Source organism: Stereum hirsutum (assembly GCF_000264905.1).
Source record: "Stereum hirsutum FP-91666 SS1 unplaced genomic scaffold STEHIscaffold_28, whole genome shotgun sequence".
NCBI classification, from domain to species: domain Eukaryota; kingdom Fungi; phylum Basidiomycota; class Agaricomycetes; order Russulales; family Stereaceae; genus Stereum; species Stereum hirsutum.
The window spans coordinates 1-25961 of NW_006763158.1; the positions used below are offsets into that span (position 1 = coordinate 1).

Sequence of the window (25961 nt, forward strand, 5' to 3'; positions counted from 1 at the left end):
CTTTATATGCACGCACCCAAGATATGTTCGCACTGCCCTCCTTATAGACTCCAAGTTTGCAAGATCTAGTTCGAGAAACACCGCCTCCTTACCTCCTGTCGTCGTGCGTAGATCTTCAATCGCGTCTTCCGCTTTCTTTGAGTTACGACCGGCGATGTATACCTTCGCATTCTTTATCAAGAGAGCCTACACACGCCAGGGGAGTGAGCACTGCAGAGGACGGATGACCAAGTGCGTTCGCTACAATCCAATATTCCTACTAATTAACTTACTTTCACTGTCTCTTTACCAATGCCGGTGTAACCTCCGGTTACGATGATGATCTTTCCGGAGAGGTCTGGTATGTTGTCAACGGAGAACGTGGGTTTCGGGACGACGAATTGGCTGAATGTCGACATGAATATTATGCAGAGGATGTAATTTCCTTCGGAACGCCAGCTATACGCGGGTAAGGGGGAAAGACAAAAGAGCACAGAGGTGTACAGATAATGGACATTCCGAAGGCGATATATGGAGCTCTTTAAAAAGGCTGTGAACGCCAGAATCAGTCCGATGACATCTTCCATTCCGTTCACATTTCCCTTTGTAGACCTATATCACTTATTAATACCCTACTATACCCATGAGTATTAGTTCGGTACTACGGCGCAGAGAGGAGATGCGTCATCTGTCACGGACATCTATGGGCGATATACTGTGCAAAAAATATTGTCGGTGGTCTTGCCCGCAGGTTCACGACTTTGCCAGAAAATCCGTGCAGGTCGTCCAAAATTCACTCAGGTTCGTTGACCGTCTACAAAAATACGCGCAAGCTGGTCCGGCAAGATGCGGCTCGCGCACGTTCGTGTGGCGTGCGTAAGTTCAACATTCTTACTTGGGTACTCGCAATCTCTCAAGTCGACACACAAAGCTCGAGGTTGATCGATGATCACCGGTGGTGTGGTCTCTCATACTTCCTTTCGACACTCAAGGTCTCGTGTAACAACGTGACTAGTTCTTTCTCAGTGTCGATATTAAATCTTGAATGCTCTTGTACCCGATCGACTGGCCCATCTACTAGTTGTCTTCCTGTCATTGGACTGTCGTCTTGCTAAAAAAAACCCACATCACAGTGAGGCTGCCACTCATCCGAGATCGTGATGAAGTATTGGCTCCATTTGGGCTCCATTGACTCCCTGATAACTTCCGAGTATGCAGTCATTGACTTTCCTCAGCCCTGACACCGCCTTTTGCCGTCTGGAAACATCTGGACTCGTTCGCTATTGCAATCCGCGGTTGCAGTTGCTCCTTGGATCATCGAATCATCTCGGACATGATCGTCTTGGGCCCTTCTTCCATAGTGTTCAATTTGGCAAAAACCTGGTCATCCGAGGGCACTGACTCCTGTATTGCACACACTGTCTCGTGTTCTACCTCAAGGGTTCACGGTAGTGACTGAGCACTACTGCTCGATAGTGCGAGTGCTGCTCTGTATTTACAAATTTATCGGCCTTGGATATTGTTGCTAGGTCCCTGGCTCGGGGAACATCAACTGTGCACTTAGGGGTCCGGGATACCACGTCTGGTTAGGAACCGCAAGTCACTCCGGACTTGAGTGTCGATGATTCTAGATACTCTCTAGGCCCCATCAGCTCCACATCCGAAATTATACAGCAAATGCTATCGATAATCCCCAATATACTCAGGCCAATTATATACCTTCCCATTGACCCACTCATCATTTGCCACTGTTGCTAGAGGAGACCGTCATCATGGATCCCCCTCCAGGGCTCCACAGATTCTTCGTTGACGCTCATCGGTTTTCTCGAGAAGCTCTTTTCATCATTATGTCACTTCCTAATGCCGACCGCCCCGCTGTCGAACGCACTGTGCGACAACTCGACTCTGTCAGACGTGTTCTTCTCAATCTTGACGACCCATACACCACGGAAGACGAGCGCTCTAGCCTTGTCAACACCACGAATGCCATGATACAGCCTCTACAACAGTTCCTTGACACCCCGCCACCTCCTCCCTCATATCATATTCCTAGAGTGTACACCGGGCGCCCAGGGCGTCCTCGTCTTGATCTTGACATTCCTCGCGCCTTATGTCTGCACTCATTGGGTGCATCGTGGGAGCGTGTGGCCAAGGCCATGGGCGTTGTTCGTCGGACGCTGTATTATCATCTGGAACGGCTTGGGATATCTACCACCGTACAGGAGTACTCCGACGTATCAGACGACGCTCTCGATGAAATTATTGCTGAAATCTCACTTTTGCATCCCTTCGACGGTGCAGGCATCATTCGCGGTCATCTCCAGACTCGTGGGCTTCATCTTCCGATGCGCCGAGTTCAAGAGAGCCTTAAACGCGTTGATCCTATAGGCGTTCTTACACGGTTCACAAAGTTCACTTTACCTCATATGTACATCTTGGTATTAATTCTTTTTTTCAGTTGGGCAGGTATTATTCGTCGTCGAGTCTATCGTGTACGTGGTTCTATGTCGCTCTGGCATCAAGACGGCAATGAAAAGCTCCTACGCTGGGGATTCTACATCCATGGTTGTGTCGACGGCTTCTCACGCCTAATCATTTACCTCGCCCTCCGTCACAACAAGACCTCGCGCACGGTGTTGGACGCGTTTTTGAAGGAAGGTGTGGCGAAGTATGGTCGCCCTAGCCGGGTTCGTGGTGATTATGGCCGGGAGAATAATGGTATCGAGAGCTGGATGGTTGAGCAGTGGAGCGCATCACATCGAGCCTACATCCGCGGCTGGTGTGTTTTTACTCGCGATTTCATCTTCGATTTTTACTGACTAGATATGATCCTTGCCCACAAGGTCGATGCACAATGTTCGCATGGAGCGAGGGTGGAGAGATGTGCGCAAGGGCACCATCGAGACCTACCGCAAGATCTTCTCATACCTAGAGGAGAACGACCTGCTCGACCTGAACAATATTCTACATCAGGTCTGCATCATTCTCGTGTTTCACGATCGCATACAAGACTCTCTTAACCGCACGGCACACGCTTGGAACCATCATCGAATTCGAACAGAGGGTAATCTGAGCCCAGTGGCGTTGTTTGAGCTGAGTCGAGAGAGGGGTATTCGCGAGGGATGGTGGGAGTATGACCCTGGGGATCCGATCGAGGTAGCAGAGCATCCGGACTATGGTGTCGATGGTGAGGGTCCAGTACCACCGGAGGATGAGATGCGTGAGGAGTGGGAGCGCTCACGTCGGGCAGATGTTGAAGCTGGGTTTCAGGAGGACGATGAGAAGGAAGAGATGATCCGGGAGGCGCGAGATCTGCTTGAGGGGCGTATTGACCTTCAGCGTGATGATTTGAACTGGGGTATTGACGTATATATTGAAGCTGTAGCTTTGCTTACTACCATCATGAATGAGAACGCGCCTGGGAGTTAGACTGTGGCGATGTCTATGTATCCTTCCTAGTATTAAAGTCGCTAGCAGCTCCATTGCTATCGCGGTTTGAATATTACTACTGAATTACTATCTCCCATGATTTCTGTGTCCAAGATTCAAGACTGCGTTAAACGACTCTAACTAGTTAAGTTTGTGGCTACATAAATCACAGAACCGGTGTGATATGTTGCATGATACATATATTCAGCAAACTCTGTGCGGATAGCACTAGCTTGTTGGGACTATGACAACTTACTTCCACGATGTCCACGCTCAGGGCTGTGCTTGGTCTTCCTGCCTTGGTTTCTTATCCTCCGACACATGCACTAGGTCATTCGGAACATCCAGAACTCGAGTAATAAGTATGAATGGGTTTCTCCCTATCAGAATCAGTGTGACTGGACTGTAATGTGCTCGGATTTCTTGATGCAGATCTTGTTAGTATTTGACCCTGCTCCCAATATGCATTCCAGCTGGATCGTGATCGACACCAGTCTGCTTTGTTTTACAGTGACACTCTGCATGTTCCAACCGTCCTCATCCCAATGCTGTATTGGTTGCGCTTTGCTTTTCCGCGTAGAATTTGGTGCCGGATACTTGTTCAGAATCTCTGTGCCGAACTCATGTGCGTTGGGAATGTTTGTCCTGTTATAAAGATCTTGCACGGAGTACAATTCCAGTCCATAGACCTCGGATGGGTGAACAACTTGACTACCTTCAATGAGTTCTTGTTCTATCATCAAGACATTGGGCTATCAATAAAGATATGAATGTATCGTCCATTCTAACATTTTATTCGGAGCCATTTGGTGGCCGGTAGCATGCTCTGGCGGAGTGGTAAGTCGAGCGGGAGGCAGAGAGAGCGGAGTTTGAAACGTTTCACAGGAACCAGCAATTCGGTGCGACCGCTAGAGGTTAGATAAAATCGTAGAAATCTGGAGGAAATTGTGCAGACATCTTAACGAGTGTATGAGTGTATATATATACGGGTTAGAGGACGATGGTTAAGTACATACTCATAGGAGACCCAGAGATGGGTCAGAGCCAGCAGCTCACCCGTGAGCTGGTCGGAGTGGCTGTTGACGCGGCTCAGCCACCGGCTTCCCTTTACAGGCAGGTGGGGCTCAAACTCCGACCGGGACTTTTTGCCGAGTTCCAGCTCTACTGTTCTTGGTACCTCAGTAAAATAGTAGAGAGACTGGAAAGTTTTGTGAAGTCTCATACGCTCATTTAGATGATTTTAAGATGTGTTTCACGATCATATAAACCGGTATAGGCTTGTAAAATCGACGAACACGGGTTTTTACTGCTGTAACACACACAGGATGAATGAGAAATGATTGAAGAAGCGTTTGTACGAGAGCTAGAACCCAAATATTTTATTGGTGCTCGGAAGAATACCTAGGCAGAAGTCGAGCGAGTATAATTAAAGTATAGCCAGGAGGGCTGAAGCTACGGCCATTCAATCAATTTCCCTGAAGAGACAGAGTTTTCAGTTAGTACTTTGCTTAGGGACCTAAAAAGATTAGCGCATGTCTAGTGCTAGCAATAAGCCAATCTTCCCGGAAAGCTGACAATTCGGTTTACTGGTTCGCAGTGACAAAGTGAATCTGTGTAGACTGGGACGTCGTGCTATAGGTATTTAGCTGTTGGATTGACCTTACAGCAATATAATCGGTAGAACAGAGTGTCGAAGGTCGTAAAAATGATAGATCCACCGCACAAAAACAGAATACCGATAAAGCAAGCGCTGCACAGCCTGAGCTACATTTGAGCGGCCGATGCAATCATGGTAGACAATAAAGTGTTCAAAATGATCGATGCAGAGCTAACTACAGTTCACGAATCACATCTATACTGCCACTACTGGGTGACAAGCCAGTATGACAAAGAAGGAATATCCCTATAATTCAGATACATTGCTCAACGTCTTTTTCGCCTGCAGGCATTCAAGATCTTCGTAATATCCTCGCAAAGAGACCTCCAGGTAGGTCCATATCGCATGTTTTTGTCCGGGTGATATACCTGATATCCGAATGATTATCATGATAGAACATGCAAATAATGATAGTGCGTACCAAGGACAGTCGTTTATACTGCTGGGCATATGTTTGGCTCCTTAACTGAATGATGTCGGGCCTCATTGATACCTCCGGGTGGCGTACAGACCGGACCAGAACATCTACTATGTCCTTCCAGTCGGACCGTCCCAGACAAGCGAGCATCTTGTCGACTGTTACCCTATACCGGTCAATAGTCTCGTCAGAAGCGTTAGCATAGAACGTTGATACAGGAGCTGTGGTCGAGGAGTGAGTGGATGTGGCGGTGGCGCGGACGTGGGCGGTGCAGAGGGGGCCGTAGATGTGGACGCAGCAGGCTGTTTAGGAGCATCGGGAAGTGTATCGTCTTCGTTCAATATAGGCGTGGAGGAGAACGAGTCAGAGTCAGAATATGGAGGAGAGGCATCTCGATAACGATGGGGATTATGCATCGCATCAAACATATCACGAAGGCACTCTATGTTCTGATGCACTGAGATTTGAAGCGAATGCAAGAAGGAATGTAACGTACTGTCGAGGTCCCTATCTGCCTCTGTCTCTTCGAACTCAGCATAGAAAGTATTTGTCTTGGGTGCATCATGCGGCCGTGGAGGAGGAGAGAGAGAGGGTTCATCGTCATCGGACTGCAAAAAGAGACTAGATTGTGTTCCCTTCAACGGATCACTCATATACAAACAGCGTGTAAACCTACGGATCGCTCGCCGTCCCATCTCCCGTAAACTTTGCATTACCACTATCATCCCTTCCTGAGCCATTCCCTTTCGCCGGATAAGCTGTGTCCTTCGCCTTCCTCGATTTTGGTGCTGTATTGTCTGCTCTCTGGGAATGGGTTCGAGTATTATAACGACCTTTCGAGCCCAATGTTGAAGATGAAGTCTATGATCTCGACAATAAGCAACAGGAATTTCGGCTTCCACAAGATGTACGACAAGTAGAAGACATGCCTGAGATGTACGAGTACCTTTTTCATTCTTCGCCTCGGGCACACCATCGGGCTTCTTTGAGGTCTGCGAAATGACAGAAAGAAAGAGACGTGATCAGACACAAATATAAATTTCTGAAATGAAAATGCGATTAAAAAGATTGAATATTGAGCTACCTTTGGAAGCGCTTGAAGCGCTTTCAACACATCCCCACAGAACGCTTCAAGTACTGTCCGTAGCTCGCCACGGTCCCAGCGGTACCACCAAGGTAGATTATACAGAGCATCGAATATGGTCCGCACAACAACTCGAGAAATACCCCATTCTCCGCCTAACAGTCTCTCAACAACCACGACCATGTGACCAGTGGAATCCGGAATGCCGAAGTCATGAGCTAGTGCCTCTCGAATATCTTCAACAGAAGATATCTCATTCACTGCCGCAACACGGAGTTTCTTCCAGTCCTGTACTGTGGCGGGCTGTAGAGAAGCATAGTAGCGAGTCAGATATCTAAAATGACACAGGAGGAGAGTTAGAACGAGAGAGAAAGCGAGCATACATTCAACTGGCCCCTCTTGTCGCACTGTTCAATAGTTCTGAGAAGGTTACGATACACGATTGGGGCGTACCGCTCTGGCCGTGATACCTCATGAGCGTGATAGAAGTTGTGGATGAGAGTAGTGACGTCGGTAGAGAGGTCGCGAAGACGGAGGCGATAGTTGTACCACGTAGAGATGGAGGTGTCAGGGAGAAACTCGTACGCAAACGAGAGACCTTCGGTGATGGTATGCAGACCATGAGGACCGAACTTGGTGACGGACGCAACTTCGTGGTCGCATTTGTCGGCAGATGGGGTCTGATCGCCTGCTATCGCCAGGACGTTTGTCGCCAGTGCTCGAAGGAATCCAAGCGAGTCTAGAAAAGGGTCAACAAACGTGTTCCAGAACACGTCTCGGTCGAAATCTTCGCAGCCCGAGAAGTGAGCCTACTAGGTACTGATAATGTTTCCTCAGATTAATATGTACCTTTATGTGAGGATCCCGGATGGCCGTAATATGTGCCATATGCCATGTCCATACCGCTTTTCATGCTCAAAGTACGTTGATAGAGCTCGTGAGCAGTCAAAGGCCACTATATTATCCGAATCATCAGCACACGAAGTTAAGATGATCTAGGTAATGTAACATCTCACCATAGAAGAGCGACGCGCTGGTTCCACAATGTTGTCGATAAGGTAGACAAGATGCTCATGCTGAGGGCTTATTGCGTCCGGTGCATCATCGTCAGGCTTGGTGGTGCTACTGTGAGGAGCGGATGTCAATTTGGGTGGATTTGTCTGGGCTTGGAAGTCATTGGTGTGGCTGGGAACATGGCTTGGTCGAGAGCGCTATATGAATGAAGTGTGAGTGTGAGGGAGAAAGCGAGGAAGATAAACATAGCTGGGATTCGAACCTTCTTAGGTTGGGCATCACCAATTTCGTCATTCTCATCAACATCCTCTTCATCCTCACTTGCTCCCTCAGCGCTGTGCTCTTCGCCGTCTTGATCTACCTCTTCCACCTCATCATCTCCATCAGAAACCTCGTCTCTGGCTGCTCCTTTCCCCGAAGTTCCGATATCTGGTTGACCTGGGAGAAGTGCAATGAGAACGAGATTCGGCCAGGCACGTGCGGCATTGCGAATATTTGTAGCAGAGACAACTCTGAGAGCAAGAAAATCATACAACTTTAAGCCATCTCATCGAATTAAAAGACATATAGTCGAACACGTACTGTAGGAGTTGATCAAGATCGATTTTTCGGTTAGCTGGGTACGATGTGAGAAATGTAGCGGCACCCTTGTTTCCAGGTTTTGGGACGAGAAGCACCCAAGAGGCAAAGGGATTGGTAGGGTCGGAGGGTCGAGTGGCGTGAGCGGAATCACGATGAACTTTCGAGGCGAGCATCTCTGGGACATGCTGGAAGAGGTTCGACACTGTAGTAGCGATGACGGACGGAGGGGTATTGGAGAAGATCGACGTAGATTTTATGAGGCACTGTATGTCGAGACTAGTTAGGCTATCGTCATAGCCGGTCAGATAATTAAACAGGGACAAGTTCAGGGGACGAAGACACACTCAGCAGGACTTGGAACACGACGAGTCCCAGCGTGCACAGACATGATCTCCGGAAGGAGGGCGAACTTGAATTTGAACTCCTTAACCTCGGCCTGTTCGTTGGGAGACTTAGACGATGAGGCCTTCGAGCTATCTGAGCGTTTCTTGTCAGCCCTCTTGCGCTTGTCTCGTGCCTTCTTTGTCTCCGGTGGTCCATTGGTCTCGGCTTCAGTTGTTACCTAGTATAGAGTGGAAACGTTAATTCATGGGTCAAATGGTAGCAAAAGGGACCAAAGGGCATGATGAGTGACTCGTATGAGGTGTGAGATGATGTCATGGATAATAACCAGACTTACATCTTGACTAGGATAGTACTTTTGGCCGAGTTTACTCGCTCGGATTGGCTGTCCGGCTTTGTGGGCGGCTCTGTTGTTGCCCATATGATCAGCACGGTCGGCAGCTCGATCGGCGTAGGATTGTGGCTGTGGAGTAGGAGAAGGCGGACTAGGATCCTGGGGCGCTGTGTGTCCGTCTGACTGGGCGGCTCGATCAGTACGAACATTCGCGTGGGACTTGAACGCGTTGGCATCGAATCCGAAGTTATACGAAGAATTGGAAGGAGATGATGAAGTAGGGTGAGTGGAAGGGGGCGGCTGTGAGTATTTCTTGCCGGTGGAAGGACGTGAGTTGAATAATGTAGACTGAGTGGGGGATGGTTCGCTGGCGGTGAAATGAGAGCGTTGATGCTTGAAAAAGGCGGTGGTTATGTCAGATATTGAATCGGGCGAGGGGAAAAGAAATAAAGAGTCTCTGGAGTGAGCGTACCGCCGAGTCAGGGAGATGCGGACTCGAAGGCGCTGCATTGGCAGGCTGGGCGGAGTTTTGTGCCCCAGGTGCAGGTCCAGCTGCAGCAGGTCTCTGAAGCGTAAATGAAGGTAGGTAAGATATGTTTATCATTTCGAAGACATGGGTGATATACCTGCGGTCTTTTATGGATGGCTGCTACATGTCCACAGAACATGCATTTAGCACGAGGGAGAGTAGAGGGATTGCGGGCAAGCTGGCGGTCGTCGTCCGCAGGGTAAAAGATCTGACAAAGACCCGGGTTTTCTCGACAAAGGTTGTGTGTACAAACACCTAAGTCGTCCATAGTGAGTGTCCAGTTAAGAACCTGTTCGTCGGAATACATAACGAGCTAAGCGGCTTCAGCACAGGGATATTACGATGGGGGTGCAAAAAGAGGGAAGGGGCGAGAGCCGAGCCGCGAAAACCTGAGCTAAATAAATAGTCCACCCAAATTAAGACTGTGTTTCGATGAAGAAGCGAATCCAAGTGGTGGCCGAAGAGTCCTGGAGACAGCCGTTCGACAAGATGGTGAGACATTGACATTTCGGTCACGATTTCTAGGCATGATGAAAAGATTTTTTCTGCTCCACAAGGGTGAGAGATACCCGTCGGGATGGTCGTCAGAGAAAGGGTTTCGTCGGTTTCAACTTTAATTGATATACTGCTTCCGTGATCGCAGTCTACTGAAAGCTATGAGCCATGAGCAAAGATGAAGAGCAGTGTACGTCGTCTACAATACACCACTCAAAAAGAATATTTCGAGGGCATGAATACCCAGAGTTACCGCCAGGGAGTACAAAGGAGACTCGTAGGATGTGAACTGGTGGGTATGAACAATAGGAAACAGGGCGCTCTCAGAAGTGATTAGCAGTCATATGTTGCTCATTGCGGATCTTTGATTCCGCTAGAGAGCCGACGTGGTCTCCTGCGCCTTGTCTATCGGTGACTCCGGACTGCGCTCTAATTATTCAATGGATCTCCTCATCGCAAAGTGGCCAGATAGCCTAGAAGTAGCTACAGGAGGAGCACCACAACAGCCCAGCGTGGTATGATCTGGAATAACGAAGCCATACTCGTTCAGATAGCATGAATACGAAGGCCCATATAGAAGAGACACCGTGAAGAGCCCTCATAGAGTAGTCGGTGCCACAGCAACTAGACTAATCAGTACAAGCGAAAAAACCATAAGCTATACCCAGTGAGTATCTTGGAGTGAGTATCTTGGATAAGGATCGAGCAGATAGCCTATGTACAACCGGGAAGGGACCAGTCAAGAACGGTGATGTTGCAACTGTACAAAAAGGGGAGGAGTGAACAGGGATTCGGAGGTATATACTACGGCATGCGCCAGACCATAGACCAAGAACCGGCAACGTGGCCTGTGTAAAGCTTCGAAAGCATGGCAGTACAGACCTGCGTGAATTTCGGCTTGTGATCAAACCTGCGTAAAACTTGGGCTCCTCTCGGAAACTTGTGCGCATTTTAACAACTTCTACAACCTGTGTGAATTAAGGCTAACAAGAGGACGACCTGCGCGGGTTTTCTGGCTAAGTCGTGAACCTGCGGGCAAGACCACCGACAATATTTTTTGCACAGTATATCGTCCATACCTATTAGAATAGCACCGTAGAGTGCGACTCAAACGTTGAGAATGATGTGCCTTCACAAACCTTTCATTTCGTAAGCGGTGATGTGTAACTTGAAACCATGGGTTGATACCCGAGAATTTTGATGTAGGTGGACTTACCGATCATCGAGACGAGCGCGAAGAGAGCTTGATCCGTCGAGCTCGCAAAGAGGCCATGCACATACGAGTAGTACATTAGCATAAATACTCTTCCACTCCACATGATAGACGAATGGAATAGTACCAGTATGCCGACCGAGCAAATCCAGATGGTTGTGATTTGTGGCAACGCCTGGACAGCTCTGCGGAGAAGCCGGATGTGGGAGATAATTTCGTCAAGAGGTTGTTGAGGGCGAGGTATCATCATCGGTTTTGTGTGAAGTACAGAGATACGCCGAAGGATGAGTTGTTTTATAACGACGTATCGGTCAGAAAGTAGATCGTTCGAGCGTAGAAGAGTTGTGTGTAATGAGCGCGTTTCCAAGGTTGTGAAGCTGCCCAGGTTTATAAGCCCCATTCTCACCCGTAAGGGCGATGGCGTGGCTATGGGATAAGATGCACTGGTCGATATCGTCTGCGTTGCCCAGAAGCTCGAATCGGTTCATAAACGTATTTCCAAGATCTTCGAGATGCGTGGGCTTGTGCGGATTCAAATGTCCGTCAGGTGTAAGCTCAATAGAGCGATTCTGTAGTGCAATGGCTTCCTCAACGTCACGAAGATCTTCCGACTGTCCGAAACGACGAAAGTATGACGCCAAGATCTGCGAGATAAATGACACTATATTTGTGACCATCAGGAGTGAGCGCCACAGCCTCCTTTTGTGCAGAAACGGCGGCTTCAAATTTCAATATCAACATTGTTTCCAAAAAAAAATGGAATCGGTAACGGAGACAAATGCCTAAAAGATCGAGACACATGGCAGTTTCGTTCGAGTCAGAGGAGGGGCAGAGCGACGTCGCATTCGTGGCGTGCATCACTACCTCGTTGATATCATCCAAGCCACCCGAGTCAAGGAAACCATCGAGCAGTGCATCTGCAAGGTCGCGCACGCGAGAGTAACGCTGCGGATCCAGACGTGATGAGGTCTGCAACCATAGACGAATCCGAGCGACCCTTCCGGCATTGTCCTCCGAGGGATCCTGCTGTACATGGACATCAAAATGAGTAGAGTATAACATGTCGGAGAAACACGACGACGAAGCAGCTAAACCACATCGTTAGACTGTACCGAGTGTCGAAGCTCGGGAACTTTTGGATATCCACATCCTGAGAAGAACCTGTTGGTCGAATATAATCGGTAAATGAGGTGGTGGATATCTACCTGGGATTTAACCACCACGCTAAGCTCAGTGTATGTGACGTTGGCGTCAGTACTACCACGTCGTGGAGTTTCTACTTCGTTCAACATCTTGTCAAGGGCGAAGAAATTGATATTAGATGTGGGCGTCACAGTCTAACCACGACACATGCATACCACAAGAGATAGATGGGCGATGGCGGGAGAGATCAAGAAATCGGGAGAGGTGGGATCAGGTTATATACAGCACCATCGAGGCGCTAATCTTGATCGGTAAGTAAGAGCGAACCCCGAAGGGTAGGATGGACACTCGTTCCACGTTTCTACCAAATCACATGTCATGTTTGGAAAGGCGCTCATGCAAGTGCCACACAAGCGACGACAATGCCCACAAGAGGCATGCTCAGAACCGGAATAGAGCGGGACGAATGGTCAGGACCCCCGACTATTATAATACACGGTGGTATGGGAGTAAAGACCTTGGAGGGTAGGCCGTGGCACGTTTACCGATTTCAGTTCAAGGACCTCGTTTTCTAGCTGGAAATCGACAATACTTTCAGCCAACTGTACATCGAATTCCCTATCCGAACTATAGCATCGGAGAAGCAGCGTCCTATTTCAACAAAGCTGTTGGCGGACTCGAGTACTTCGAGCGAAATCAAGGTCGAAGGTTCGACGTGTCAGCTTCACAGCGATAGTGTGATTGACGGTTCACGGAGAAGGGGATCATCCTTTGAGTGAGAAAGCACGACATGTATCTATCGTGCGAGCCATCATGATCTACAAAACAATGATATGTCAGAAGTGGGTGATGGAAGAGTGACTGTGGCGAAAGGAAGAGACGACGATGACATATACTGACAGCAAACGCGCTGAGGAAAACCGACGAGGTATGAAAGGGACGCCGAGCGTACCCAGCGAGCAAAATCGGACCTGCGAATAAGTTCGACGATGTAAGAATATACGGGTATCATCGCAGATCGAGACCTCGCACCCACTCACTTACAATACCTACAACGTCTAGCTTTCACTACCTCCCTCGTCCCTCCTCCCGGTTCTCCACCACTCATCGCAGAAATCCCCGAGTATTACCCTCACTCTGACTCATGTGCAAATCCCCATGGACTTTCCCCCTCGATATCTCACACTCCGAACCGTGGCAGAAGAACCCTCACGCTCCCCACCATGACCGTCATGCCCTATCCGATCTCCCCCGACAACTACTCAAACATCTTTATCGACCTCGACCCCCGGCGCTATATCCTTCATCTCCATCACCACCCACTCCTCCTGTCTCCTCCATCCAGATCCCCTTCATCGCCACTTCCTCCATTCATATACGCAGCAAGTTTCTCTGACCATCGTTTCCTGAGCTCTTGCATGTTGGCCCGTGCACGTTGTGCAGCATCGAAGAGATTGATGTGGGCGGAAGGAGCGAGGACGGGTCGCCGAGGACGCAGGCGTGTCCGCGAGTGACTTGTAGGACGAGGCGAGGAGAGGAAGGAAGCGGTGGCTTCAATGGAGATGGAAGTTATCAGTTGGAGCTGGGACTGGGTTGCGGAGAACTCTCGATTGGTTGGCGTGTTGGAATTTTTGTCGGATGAAATGTGGATACGTATGATCCTAAGGTCTAGATACGGTCAGACACACCCTTCCGATTGCATGTTGCTCGTTGGGGAAGAAAGGACAAAGTGGAGGGAGAACGTACATAGAACATGCATGCTTGACCCCACGGTGCTGATGAAAGCTCGAGCTCGGCACATGAATCACCAGTATCTCGAATACCTGGCAGCGTTCGTCCATCGCCGGGGTCCGGTCGACGGCCTGTTTACCGTCCATGGTGATAGTACACCAGCCTTCTTTTTATTCCAGGACGGTTTCCTCTCCTATGTAGACCAATAAGCGTAAGTTAGTGATGAGCAAGTCGGAAAAAGGAATAACGTAGAAGAACAGCAGCCCGAAATATCCGCCTTCACACTCGCAGCCTTCAACAGCTGGGCAATAACAGCTGGTAGGTAAGGCTCGTAATCTAGCGCCATAACTTTGCCAGGTCGGGATGGTGTAGTGCGGCAGCGTGGCCTCGCCGAATTCGACTTGTCTATCTTTGAGGACCGAGGTAAACCGATGACATCGTTGAGAACGAGGGTGGAAAATGAAGACGCACGTTGTAATCGGATTAACCGCTCCAGGAAGCCTTGGATATCCTGCCTGAACACTCATCGTTCCACGGCAATCGCTACGAGCAAGATGGAGGAATAAGTCATTCGATCCTCAGACGAATTAAGTGACGCGCAGGCAGATGTAGCGACCACGTACCAGTCAACCCCGCACATCCCATCGCCTGCAACCTCAGCTTCCTATACTCTGATACACTCACGTTCTAGTGGACATTCAAGAACAAGGTAATAATTCTCGAGTAATGCTCAAATTTGTGATGCGCGGTTGTCGTTCTACCACACAAGCACAAGACGAATCATTAGGGAACCCAGAAGAGAAATAAACATAGAACGAACCTTCGAGAATCCTCACTCACGTCCGCAAAATTGTCACCAGCATCATAAGCACCTACCTATGTGTACCTCCACACGCCCGTTCCGCATCCAATTCTATTCCCATTACCGCCAGAAGAGGCGCCAGAGGGAGAGGGAGAAGTCTCGAAAGACGTTCACGATAGATGTAGGGAGTGAGCGGGCCCGGCTCGTCACCTACGACGAAGTTGATCAGGGTGGGTTCGACGGTGTCGGCGAGTACTATGTATCGGAGATGAAAGGGAGGAGCGGCCCTGTGACGGTTAGTGTTGGAGGCCCATACGACGGAATGAGTATACCTACCTCGATCCCGAAGCTTCGAAGGTGAGCACGAGCACCGACAACAACTATTGAGGATACTGAATGATCTGCATGTTCATATGCACAAAACGCTGGGGGAGACGGTCAGACGTAATACCTCAATACACAGATAGTCACTAGCGCGTTGCCAACTCATCAGTTCGAAGACGAAACAAAGAGGAAGGAAGGGACGTACGCTGCTTGAAAAGTTAAGTATCTCATCTTCAACTACGCGCCGTTGCATAGCGGGAGTATGGAGCTTTCGAAGAAAAAAGAAGTAGCAGGACGTGGTCAACATTCTTCGACATTTCGTTTGCACTTCGTCCACATCGCGATGCCACGCCACCACCGCCACCAAGAACGTTAGATAATCGCGAGTGAGATAAGATAAGATCCCCATGCAGCTTTCGACCAAGCCCTCGCTCTCGACTTTGTCGTCGTCGACGGCCATGAGCTAGTTATGGTGTTTCTTCGGTCGAATATATCACATACCTCTCCGCCCGGATACGTAGTCATGGCCGAGACTCATGTCACTCCCAATGATATGACCAAAATCTCGCAATCAAGACCCACCCTTCGACTGTCTCATCCGTCTCCTCTTTGCTGGCAGCCTACCTCTTGTTCTCGAAGAGTACATCATACGACGAAATTGCGTAAACTCCACTAAAGATCTCCCCCTAAGCCGACTCCCTTGGATTATTCAACCATTGCATTCCATCCACTCGTCCCAACCGTCTTTCGATGATCCGTGCAATCAGATGCTCTCGAGGATACTCGGAGTTGGCGAGTGGAAGCGATGACGAGTGAGTTGTACCAGAGCGAACGGGGAGTCGTAAGAAGGGAGCATCCGACAGATTAGATGGGAACGGCTGGAACGGAGTACGAGCTGAGGGTACCGAGAGGCGTGGCGTTGTTGAAGCATCTTAAGTTTTGGATTGAATGGTGGGTCGGACAGCATAGACATCACCCAGTACGTCTTATATGTCGATCTTTGTCGTTTTTCCATCCTTTTCTTCCATGTCTTCCATTGGCGCAACTCGCACTCGATGCCCACATCGCAAAGACTGATCAGTTTGCAACCTCCGACAGCAACTTGAACACGCCTTGCCCTAGCCGGAACTTCACAAATGTGTTCCCATTAGGGCTTATATGTTAATGAAAACTTGGAACTTTTTGCGAAAGCTCATTGGCGGATCGGACAGATCTTCCGCCAGCGAGTTCCAAGTAAACTTGAAACATATAAGGTCTATTCGCATTGCGCCACGCACCATCTCTGACGCACCCCTATTCCACCTTCTTTCCGTTTTTCTACCATATTCCTCGATCCCCCCGGATACTCGCTCCTCGGCTCTTATACTTCTGCCCTACCGCTCACAAAATCTATCCCGATCTCCGTCCTGACCGATCGAGAGCTGACGGCGTATGTTGCAGGGGTTCCTTCTGAAGGGAGCTCAGAGAAGGAGACAGGTATGGCTGGTTATTCGAATGTTTGTTCGGTGAAAGACTCAGTATTGAATTCATCTAACCACAACTCTTTTAGGCCGCTCGACCTCGAACTCGATTTCAACCTCAATCTCTTTGGAATCAAAGACCAGGGTCTTCATCTCAACACCGCTCCGATACTTGCTCCATGTTACTCTGGATCTTCTGCCACTGCCACAATATCCGCGTCCCAACCGCGATCCGGAGGCCCAAGACCTCCTCACCGCTCCACCGTTTCGCTCTCCCACACCTTCGGTAAATCCCCAGTATACCCCTTCAAACCGTGTCGGCTGTCTCAGTAATTCAAAGTTGTTGTAGCGTTCACGCAACGACTATCCGTACTCGGTCCCGAATATCGTTAAGTCTGCAGTTTGCCTTGAGATGACGGGAGCTTACGGTGAGTTTCTTCTGTTGTCTATCGGTCTGAATTTGGCTAGATATTCCGCATGTTTCTCTCGACGGCGGGGACACCGTATGTCGAGCTGCTCTCGCATGCTGTTCTTAGCAGAAATGGGGCTATTTCAGACGTTTCCGAGTTATTCTGGCGATGTTGGCAGCGGACATATACTTCCAGAAGGCGAGTTACAGCGCGCATCCGTCGAGCCTCACATACCTCACCCTACGATGTCGAGCGGACGTCTCTGAAACGCGTTGCTGATTCTCAGTGTCTCACCACGTATTATTCTTCATCTGCGGGAGCCCTGCTTGTTTCTGCGCTGAATGTCACTGACACTTGCTTGTAATCTGCATCAGATTGTGCTTGGATTATGCCACAGTGTTTGACGAGACGTCTTACGACACCCAAAGAGGTTCAACATTCTGTGCTGTACACATTTCCTTCGTGGGGAAAGAGTTTGTAAGGGTGACGGACAACGTATCTTTGTCCTCGATACTGTGGCACTGCAAAGTACGCCCTCCATCGTCTACACGCGTTTTCAGCAGAGGGTCAACAGGTTTGCTCGATTACATATATCTACCGTGAGTTCGGTATGCATTCGAGGTCTTCTCTACTCATGACACAGGGATTGGATATGACAAAAATTCTTGACCTGTATATCGGTAGAGGGGATATCTACGCGTTGTTTGGCAATTTCGTCTGGTGATATGCAATTGACGTTGTGGCCACTGCGCACATCGAGTCTGCCATCTTCCCTCCTGTTTATATTCGCTTTACTGAAATCCTCTCCCTCTGGCTTCTCGAAGTGCTCATTGAAGCATGAACGCTCTGCCTCATTCTCTCTCTCTACTACCCGGAGGGAGTGCAATGGTCAGTTAGAGTTCATCTTCGTCTTTCGTGCCACATCAGGTAAGCGTGGTGTAAAGTTCGGACAGCAGAACCGTCTCTAGTCATGAGGTAGGTCGGACCGTAATGGTGTACGCAATTGGAGCCATCAGCCGAACCCGTTACTTACAAACAGCCTACGCTCCTTTTTCTTCCATATGTTCACTAGACTGCACTGCGATGACCATCAGGATCACCCACTTTGAAACGCACGGTAAGCATTGACACTCGATGACTTTCGATTACATGGTGATCATATTGAATTACTCGAATATAGACGTCCGTTTCCCCAGGTCATTGTCGGGAGACGGTACAGATGCGATGTAAGTGCAAGTCATCGTATGAGTGACCGACCGTGCGTGGTGATCTGAATTGTATATACGACTGCAGGAACACAGACTGTGACTGCTTCGCCGCATACGTGACCCTCTACACCTCCTCATCGGCACTCATCGGGCACGACATAACATTCACCATCGGTTGTGGCACCGATATTGTAAGCTCCTCGAAACCATTCACATACACGCTTCTACTGAGGCCTTACTGTATGGACAGGTGTGTTCAGCCATCAAAGAAGTCGCAGGCCGTTTGGTTAATAAGGATATCGCGCACTTGTTCGCTAACATGGGACAAGCTTGGAAACATTTAACCGCGACTCTCAACTGCGATGGTCAGCTATGCTTTTTGTGGAGCGCTGTACCTTGTGAGATCTCTGTGCTCACGCAAAGAAGAGACCGCTATGGAGGCTTGTCGTGGACATCGCCCCGGTACGTTTCGTTGTGAGTTTGCACCTCTACCTTTGCCTACGGTTTCGCGATCCCTAGGAGGAGCTGGTGGCCGCTACTACGTTCTAGTAAATCACGGATACTCTTACGAAGGATGAGGCTTTGGAAATGTTGAAGGTGAAGGAGGCGACGAAAAAAGAACGTGAGAAGAAGGCACGCGAAGTTGGGTCGGTTGTTCTCTCGTCTAGTCATTGATTTCTCTATTTATTGTTTTTTTTTTGTCGTTGCACGTCGACTCGGTTGAGCAGGTAGCATTCTCATACCAGCTGGTACGAGAATACACTTCCTAATAGACTCTAACCTACATAGTAACATATCCTCTGGCGGGCCATCCTCACTGTACACTTCCGCTCTTACTCTCCCAAACCCCATCCCTACGGACACCGTCAATAAAACTTTTCTAGTATCTTGCTTGTGGTATACATGCACATCACTTCTGATCCTTGACCGCAGCTAAACCCAGGCGACCTCCCTCGCAACTGATCACAAATCCATCAAGCTCTTCATGGCTAAAATGTCCGTGCGTATCAAACAACTCTCGTAACGGCCTACGTGCATGATACCTTTTCAAAAGGTTAACTACCTCCTCGTCCTGTGGGCCGACAATGTTGCTGATATCGTCTGGCAGTAATATCGGCCCGTCTTTGGCAAGAAGCTGCGGGTCGATGCGCTCGCGGACTATTTTGAACTGATCAGGGTCGACGGGAGCATATATGTTCGTGCAGAAGTCCATGGCCTTTTGAACCTCGTCCTCCGTAAGCTCTTTCCCGACATCGCTGGCTCCCTGAATAACTGCACAGAACAATGTGTGGTGTGATCTTAGAGAAAGTGTCCATTCAAACGTTCCTACTTACTAGGACGGATAAAACTGAAGGCACGGTCGAAATTCGCTTCGTCAACATCATGGAGTACTGGTTCATTCTGAGATTGTATTTGCTTGTAGATGCCGAGAATGAGGACCAAGAATCTAGATGGCGAACATATTATGAATTAGCTGACTTCGAAAAGACATTGGACGATGGCCTACCGAGTGTAAGCGGTCCCGATCTTGAGGTCGTGGACCTTACGAGCTTGTTGCTCGGAACAGGTCTGGTCTCTTGATGCCGCGATGGTGCAAGCTGCCGCTAGGCCACCAGTGAATGCAAGATGGACTCCAGACGAAAAGAACGGGTCGATAAACGCTGTATTTATCGGGATCGATATGTCAGCAGCTAAGTTTATGGAAGTGACTTGCGTAGATTGATACGTACCGGGCGCATCGCCCACCAGTCGAAAATGATCCCCAGAGTACGCTTGGGCCGAGTAGCTATAATCGCTCGCCGAACGAATGTTACTTTTGAGCGTAGCGTTATTTAAGAACTCTCCAACTTGCGGTACAAATTGGATCTGGTCTAGATAGAACTCAGTCAAAGACGATGTGGGAGCACTCGAAATATTGTTTCGACTCTCATTGAACGCCCTCCTTTTGGCAGAACTAGCCCGTTCCGACATGACGATACCAACAGAGGTGGTGCCATCATGCAGAGGGATATACCATGCCCATCCTGACTCATCTGCACGGAGCCCGAGGATTATGAAACTAAAATAGACTCAAATAAAATATGAACGAACGTGCCTGTCAAAGCTTCGAACCAAGGAGCATTATGCCTCTTCGTTCCGGGCAAATAGACACCCCCGCCCGCCCAATATCCCCAACAAGCGATGTTTCTGAGGGAATCATTGAAGTGCCTGTTGCGCAGATACTGGGTAGACACAATTCCACTGCGGCCAGAAGCGTCGACAAGCCACTCGAAGCGAATGGTACCCTTCTCTCCAGCAGAATGGCGTTCCCAGTCGGCTGAAGTAGGACGCTCCGTGTCGAAATGAAGTTTGGTGACCCTCACGCCTTCGAGGACGATCACTCCGGAGGCAGCGGAATGTTTGAGTAGGATGTCATCAAATTCCGAGCGAATCTCAAGAAAAGTTGGATGTGAGTGACTCCAAGTTGAGACCTGATAGCAGAGCGCGTACCACATTCCAGGCTCCGTTCTCGGGGTCTTCGGCAATAAAATCTGTGTCTGGATGAAATCCATGAAAATGAGAATATAAGTGCTGTGAGATAAGACGCGACTGACAAGACTCCCTAGACCCCGGTGTATGAACAAGTTTGACGGCAGAGCCGGGCTGCAGTAGCATGTCAGTCATAGAAGTCTGTGTCGGGTGACCACAGAACATGCCTTAGGTATGAACCCGTGTGAACTGATGATCTGGTCGGCTTCCACAATAGACAGAAACTGGCGAACAGACGGCACAAGACTTTCTCCAACGTGGTATCTGAATGTAATTTGAGCTTCAATCAATGTCGCGGTCTGTGCAGTCGACACACCTCGGGAATACATCACGCTCCATTAAAGTAACGGAGAATCCATCTGCAGTCAGTGTCAGATGTCGGTCGGTAAAGATGGCCGAACATAACTTACTTCGAGCAAGAAGAGTAGCGGCGTACGAGCCGGCAGGACCACCTCCGATGACAAGCACTTCAGTCTTGAGAGCAGAGCAATTAAAATGGGTTAGATTCAAGCACAGTAAAGATGTCAGAATGGAGTACCACTGGTTCAATTTTGCATGCCATATTTGCATAAGCGAGCGTTTACTATGCGGGAGGTGGAGACACACGTACACATCTGCAGAGCCCTTTATCTCTAGATTGATTCAAGCAAGTCAAATGAGAATTACATAAGCTGGATCAGCCCTAGGTTCCATTAGATGAACCTTACCATAACGTCTTTTCGGGTGTCAAGGACGACTAACCAGGTGTAAGCACCTTCACGCAATTCCACAGCATAATTCTGAAAACCTCCCAAAGTAGAAGTAAGAGATGGTAGTGCATCCCCTTCAAACAGATGTGGCGATACAAGGTGAGGGCATCCATCGGGAGCCTTCCCTGACCAATGATCCGCGGTTGAAGCTCATCTGACTCCGGCGGCCATTGCGGCTTCAGACAGATGAGAATTGAACTATCAGAAGCAAGACAGCAGATTCTGATTCGGTCCTTGCGTCGTGCCATACGAAGGGAGTTTATCATGATGATAGTAAATATACAGGCGTATGGAGAGCCTGCAGGAGACCACGATGGACGATTCAGATTTCCAACAATAAAGCGATTCGGAGGTTCTGGTGCATTTATAGCTATAGCGCGCAATCACTGTGCCGGTTTAGGACATCCTCGGATGCTCTTTTAGTACTCGAGGCGTTAAGATATAGTGATAGTGAATCGTCTTGCGCTCTGCTCGAAAGGATCAGGCGAATGGCCGCGTAGGCCGGAGTTTGTTTGGTTCTCTGCACAAATACCGATCGACGTCATCGTACGATCTTAATTAGCGACTTCAAGCGTTGGAAGGCTCTTTCATAACCATTCCCCTCTCATCGTCCGAGAATCCGCCTGTCAGCATCATGCCCTCGACAACGCTCTCACAGCTCGCAAAGCTCATAAGCGACTCCGTCGCAGTTATAGAGTCCTCCTGCGCCAAGAGGGGCGTTGAGGTTCCGAGCCTCGAGTCTCCTTTCGATCCAGCTTCTGAAGCCTTTCGTGCTGACCCTGCCACGGCCAAGGCCATCAACATCGCGTCCGTCGCTGCACTCCAGCTTAACGCGATAATTCAGCCACCTCATGTCTCGGTCTTCCAAAAATGCACTGGCGTATGTTCTGATGTACCTTTTCGTCTCTACGTCGTTGCTCACCTGTTGTGCAGCATTTTGAGGCCGCTGCTATTCACGTCTTAGCTGAGACCAACACAGTTGAGATCCTGAGAGAAGCCGGTCCAAAGGTACGTTTTGATTCCTCATTCTGCCCAAAGGTTCGGTTCTCACCTACTTCTTTTCTGTCTAGGGTCTGCACGTTAACGATATCTCCAAGAAAAATCAACTGGATCCTCGAAAATCAGGCGAGTATTTGCAGCAGCCTGTCTTGAGCCACTATTGAAGTCAGTAGTGAATATCCACCAGCCCGACTACTTCGATACCTTGCTACAAGCTTTATGTTCACCGAGATCGAGCCAGATGTATTCGCCAACAATCGGCTTTCTTCTATGCTTGACACTGGGAAAGCACCGGAGGAGCTGGCAGCGAAGTAAGAGATGTTCCTCTTAATTGGCCTTAGCTCCAGCCTATTGACCTCCGTATAGTCCTCTCGAAAGACACACAGGATTCGCCGCTCTTATGGCCCACGAGTAAGCACACAGCCCAATTATCAAAAAGTATCAAATTCAGATCGTGATCTCAGATACCAGGAGGGTGCGGTGGCCATCACTTCTTTGTTGAAGACGTTGAAAGATCCCAAGACTGCCTTCTCGGACGAACCTACTGAATCACCATGGAACGTCGCTACGGGGGCCACACTTCCGTACTGGTCGCACATTGAGACTCCGGGAGAAGAAGATCGCTTGCATCGGTTCTCTGCAGTCATGCAGGGAATAGCTGCGATGCTACCCCCTGGCGAGATTTTGAAAGGTGACACATTTTACTTTCCTTTCGTCAATGTATGATCGATTATTAATTATTCTCTCTGGCAGGATTCGACTGGAAGAAGTTGACTTCAGAAGACGTTATTGTAGATGTTGGGTCGGGTGTTGGCGCCATCTCGCTTGTGTTGGCAAAGGAGGTTCCTGATGCTCGAATAATCCTTCAAGACACGTCACCAGTGCTTGAGCACGCACAGAAGGTATGGTCTCGGCTCTCCCTACCTGCGTCGCGTACCATAAATGACACCGTCGTTTGCTAGGTGTGGAGTAAGGAATTTCCTGCCGTCGTGGAATCGGGCCGCGTGGTCCTCCAAGGTTGATTTTTCTGCTTTCTCTATGTTCAATTCGCTAATTGTCTACTTTGTGTTTGATTTATTATAGCACATGATTTCTTCACTCCCCAACCCGCCCACAATGCAACCGTATTCCTCTTAAAACAAATTCTGCACGACTGGTCTGACCCTTACGCATCGAAGATTTTGAGCATGTTACGCTCGGCCGCGACCCCGAAAACTAAACTCATAATTGCGGAGTGTCTTGTGTCTTACCCATGCCGCTACGGAGAGGGTAACAACGACACTATTTCTGTGACCGCCAAGGATGATGCCCCGGCTCCCTTGCTTGCAAACTACGGTCCAATCAACAGCACTGAATATATACTCGACATGACGGTACTCTTGCGTTCTCTCGCTCCAGCTGCAGCAAAAAGCTGATGATTCTTATACACCATTCAGATGCTTCTTTTGCATGGCGCTCAAGAGCGTACGATTCTCCAGTTCGACAGACTTCTCAAGAAAAGCGGGTGGAAGGCGGTCAGAGTTTATCGATCTAATTCGTCGTTCTTGCATCAGATTGAGGCTGTTCCAGACCTTTGACGGTTTTGTGAAATCTTCTCCTTGCTGTGTATGATTGAGTATCGGAAAATTTGAATTCATCCATGTATGAAGTTAGCCACATGCTGCGAATATGGATTGTAGGAGATCTTGATGGTTCGAGTCTAATGGTCTAATATACAATTTATGCATTCTGGAGTGATACACAAGAATTTAGTGGCAGCACACAGCCTTCAGGCCAATAAGAGGAATGGCTGAATTACGTCAGTGAGGCTGGCCAGCAGTCGTTGAAGGTTCATGATGTCTGCGTAAATCGAACCCAGTTAAGGGGCTCAGCCTCGCGGTATGTGAATCCCGTGGACTGCAGCCTCAGGTTCGGTAGGTTCTCAGTCCAGCCCCCAGACAGGAAGGAAAAAGTGGAACCACTCCAGCAGGGATATAAATGGCCATAGGCGACAGTGTGTGCTGATTCATACTCGCTCTCGTAGCGAGCAGGGACTTGAGGGGACTTGTAGCACCGCAGTGAAGGGCTCAGAGGGCCACAGAGTACCTGTTCCTGCAGACTCCCGCCAAAGGTCAGACTCCGCCGACGTGCGCATCTCCTGGCCTCATGAACGACTTGCATGATTGTACATGTCACTTGCTGTCATGCTACCATGCCAGAACCACTGTGATCTCGAAAGCACTGCCTCACTAATTTTATCCTCCCTTGTCTCGAACGGGAGAGTACTACTATTCAATTAGCTGAAGATTATGCATATCCGAGTCCATCAGTCAACCATGGTCACTTGAAGTTGCATCACTGCTCAGCTTAGACATGTATAATATCTGCTGCTAGTGAAGTGTCAAGAACTACACCGCAATGGAGCTGCCGGTGGTGCAACGCTTTGGTGCGTAAAAAAAAAATTACTCTCTCTTTTTTTATCCATCCTTATCATGGCCACCGTACTTGGGTGTCCCTCGCTGTGCCATTCGACTTTCTCAGCACCTTCGAGCGCTCAATGCTAATGTAAGTGTATCCTCTTTTGATTTTGGCTGCATCCGCATCCCGAGACTGCCCACTCCCACTTCCAGTAGTATTGCGGTTTATGGCATTCCGCCATCCCAACATTGATCATGTTTCTAAAATGATCAATTCCTGACATATTTCTGATGGTAATAACTTCTCAATTCAGGTCTTGCGCTCCGAGTCCCTTGTCTGATAATGGCTTCTTCGTTTCAGAATACCGATGTTATTATCGTTGGCGGAGATCCAGGCGGTCTCTTTTCCGCCCAAGCTACTGAATGCCTTGATATCGCAATTCGAGTTATCGACCGGAGGTTTGTATGGCTCAGTGGGATACTCGGGGAACACTCTGATGGTGTGCTTGAGGTCTCGGATCTGATGTCAGACTTTGATTCGAGGGTACAGCTGCGGTCATCTCCTCAAGTATGCTCGGCCTCGACGGAGAATCACTGGGGAACAATGCAACCACTGGCACCTCCAAGTTTAGCTATGATGGGATGGCTTGGCTTGTGCTATTATGAATATCTGATAACCGAACTTGTCTGACGTCCCTCGAAGCTAAGCTGACCTGCTACTTCATGGGGTCTGGAAAGGTCTGGAGAACTCGCCCAAACACGCAGTTATTAGTACAAGTGTGCGTGCTCACCGCACTCCCCGCCACTCAATTCCAAATAAGGAGGCATATATCTCTGTTTGGACACATCTCAGCCAAATGCATCTGTGATGTTCTGTCATCATTCTCCTCGCAAGATTATCAATTCCATAAGTTATGGAGCAAATTAGCAGCAAATTAGCAACTTCTGAGACAAAGACTGATGTATGATTCGCCACATCGGAGTTCGATAGCCAAATATAAATGATTGCGATGCACAGGCGTGATATCCATTAACTCAGAGATGGTATCATTCTTGGTATCGTCATAGCGCCGATGGAACACGATTAAATCCCTACCCCAGAATTCACAGCAGCCATGATGAACCGAATCTGCA

At 48.9% G+C, this 25961-nt stretch overlaps 7 protein-coding genes across 7 annotated transcripts; 2 read left to right on the forward strand and 5 right to left on the reverse strand.

The window, feature by feature from the left end:
* Positions 1–18: 18 nt before the first annotated feature.
* STEHIDRAFT_69675 (NAD-P-binding protein) lies at positions 19–398 on the reverse strand (the record flags this gene model as incomplete). Its single annotated transcript, XM_007311504.1, has 2 exons — positions 19–186; positions 273–398. Coding segments are annotated over 2 exons (294 nt in total), but the record flags the coding sequence as incomplete, so codon positions are not given.
* A 5246-nt stretch (positions 399–5644) lies between these two features.
* STEHIDRAFT_163788 (uncharacterized protein) lies at positions 5645–9636 on the reverse strand (the record flags this gene model as incomplete). The annotated part of the gene is made up of 14 exons (XM_007311511.1): positions 5645–5925; positions 5980–6104; positions 6160–6344; positions 6395–6475; positions 6568–6870; positions 6951–7354; positions 7417–7522; positions 7584–7778; positions 7844–8093; positions 8164–8448; positions 8508–8725; positions 8843–9232; positions 9312–9404; positions 9466–9636. The coding sequence occupies 14 exons, from the start codon at positions 9634–9636 to the stop codon at positions 5645–5647; spliced, it is 3087 nt and encodes a 1028-aa protein (XP_007311573.1).
* Positions 9637–11387: 1751 nt separating this feature from the next.
* Positions 11388–12138, reverse strand: STEHIDRAFT_163789 (uncharacterized protein; the record flags this gene model as incomplete). Its single annotated transcript, XM_007311512.1, has 2 exons — positions 11388–11720; positions 11941–12138. 2 exons carry the CDS (start codon positions 12136–12138, stop codon positions 11388–11390), a joined length of 531 nt encoding a protein of 176 aa, XP_007311574.1.
* A 1393-nt stretch (positions 12139–13531) lies between these two features.
* STEHIDRAFT_173158 (uncharacterized protein) lies at positions 13532–15367 on the reverse strand (the record flags this gene model as incomplete). The annotated part of the gene is made up of 8 exons (XM_007311513.1): positions 15282–15367; positions 15207–15222; positions 15089–15147; positions 14771–15007; positions 14574–14707; positions 14422–14493; positions 13966–14355; positions 13532–13880 (listed from the first exon to the last, which is right to left on the reverse strand). Exons 7-8 carry the CDS (start codon positions 14094–14096, stop codon positions 13532–13534), a joined length of 480 nt encoding a protein of 159 aa, XP_007311575.1. The 5' UTR covers positions 14097–14355; positions 14422–14493; positions 14574–14707; positions 14771–15007; positions 15089–15147; positions 15207–15222; positions 15282–15367.
* Positions 15368–16710: 1343 nt separating this feature from the next.
* STEHIDRAFT_106282 (uncharacterized protein) lies at positions 16711–18632 on the forward strand (the record flags this gene model as incomplete). Its single annotated transcript, XM_007311514.1, has 8 exons — positions 16711–16822; positions 16877–16964; positions 17321–17545; positions 17631–17921; positions 18019–18063; positions 18127–18172; positions 18240–18345; positions 18405–18632. Exons 5-8 carry the CDS (start codon positions 18030–18032, stop codon positions 18630–18632), a joined length of 414 nt encoding a protein of 137 aa, XP_007311576.1. The 5' UTR covers positions 16711–16822; positions 16877–16964; positions 17321–17545; positions 17631–17921; positions 18019–18029.
* Positions 18633–19064: 432 nt separating this feature from the next.
* STEHIDRAFT_69720 (FAD/NAD-P-binding domain-containing protein) lies at positions 19065–21253 on the reverse strand (the record flags this gene model as incomplete). The annotated part of the gene is made up of 10 exons (XM_007311509.1): positions 19065–19426; positions 19489–19601; positions 19662–19815; positions 19885–20182; positions 20242–20586; positions 20645–20691; positions 20749–20797; positions 20842–20947; positions 21000–21042; positions 21094–21253. 10 exons carry the CDS (start codon positions 21251–21253, stop codon positions 19065–19067), a joined length of 1677 nt encoding a protein of 558 aa, XP_007311571.1.
* Positions 21254–22066: 813 nt separating this feature from the next.
* Positions 22067–24008, forward strand: STEHIDRAFT_69724 (S-adenosyl-L-methionine-dependent methyltransferase; the record flags this gene model as incomplete). Its single annotated transcript, XM_007311510.1, has 10 exons — positions 22067–22312; positions 22366–22440; positions 22503–22561; positions 22605–22742; positions 22798–22842; positions 22896–23122; positions 23185–23333; positions 23394–23448; positions 23515–23804; positions 23868–24008. 10 exons carry the CDS (start codon positions 22067–22069, stop codon positions 24006–24008), a joined length of 1425 nt encoding a protein of 474 aa, XP_007311572.1.
* Between the last annotated feature and the right edge of the window lie 1953 nt (positions 24009–25961).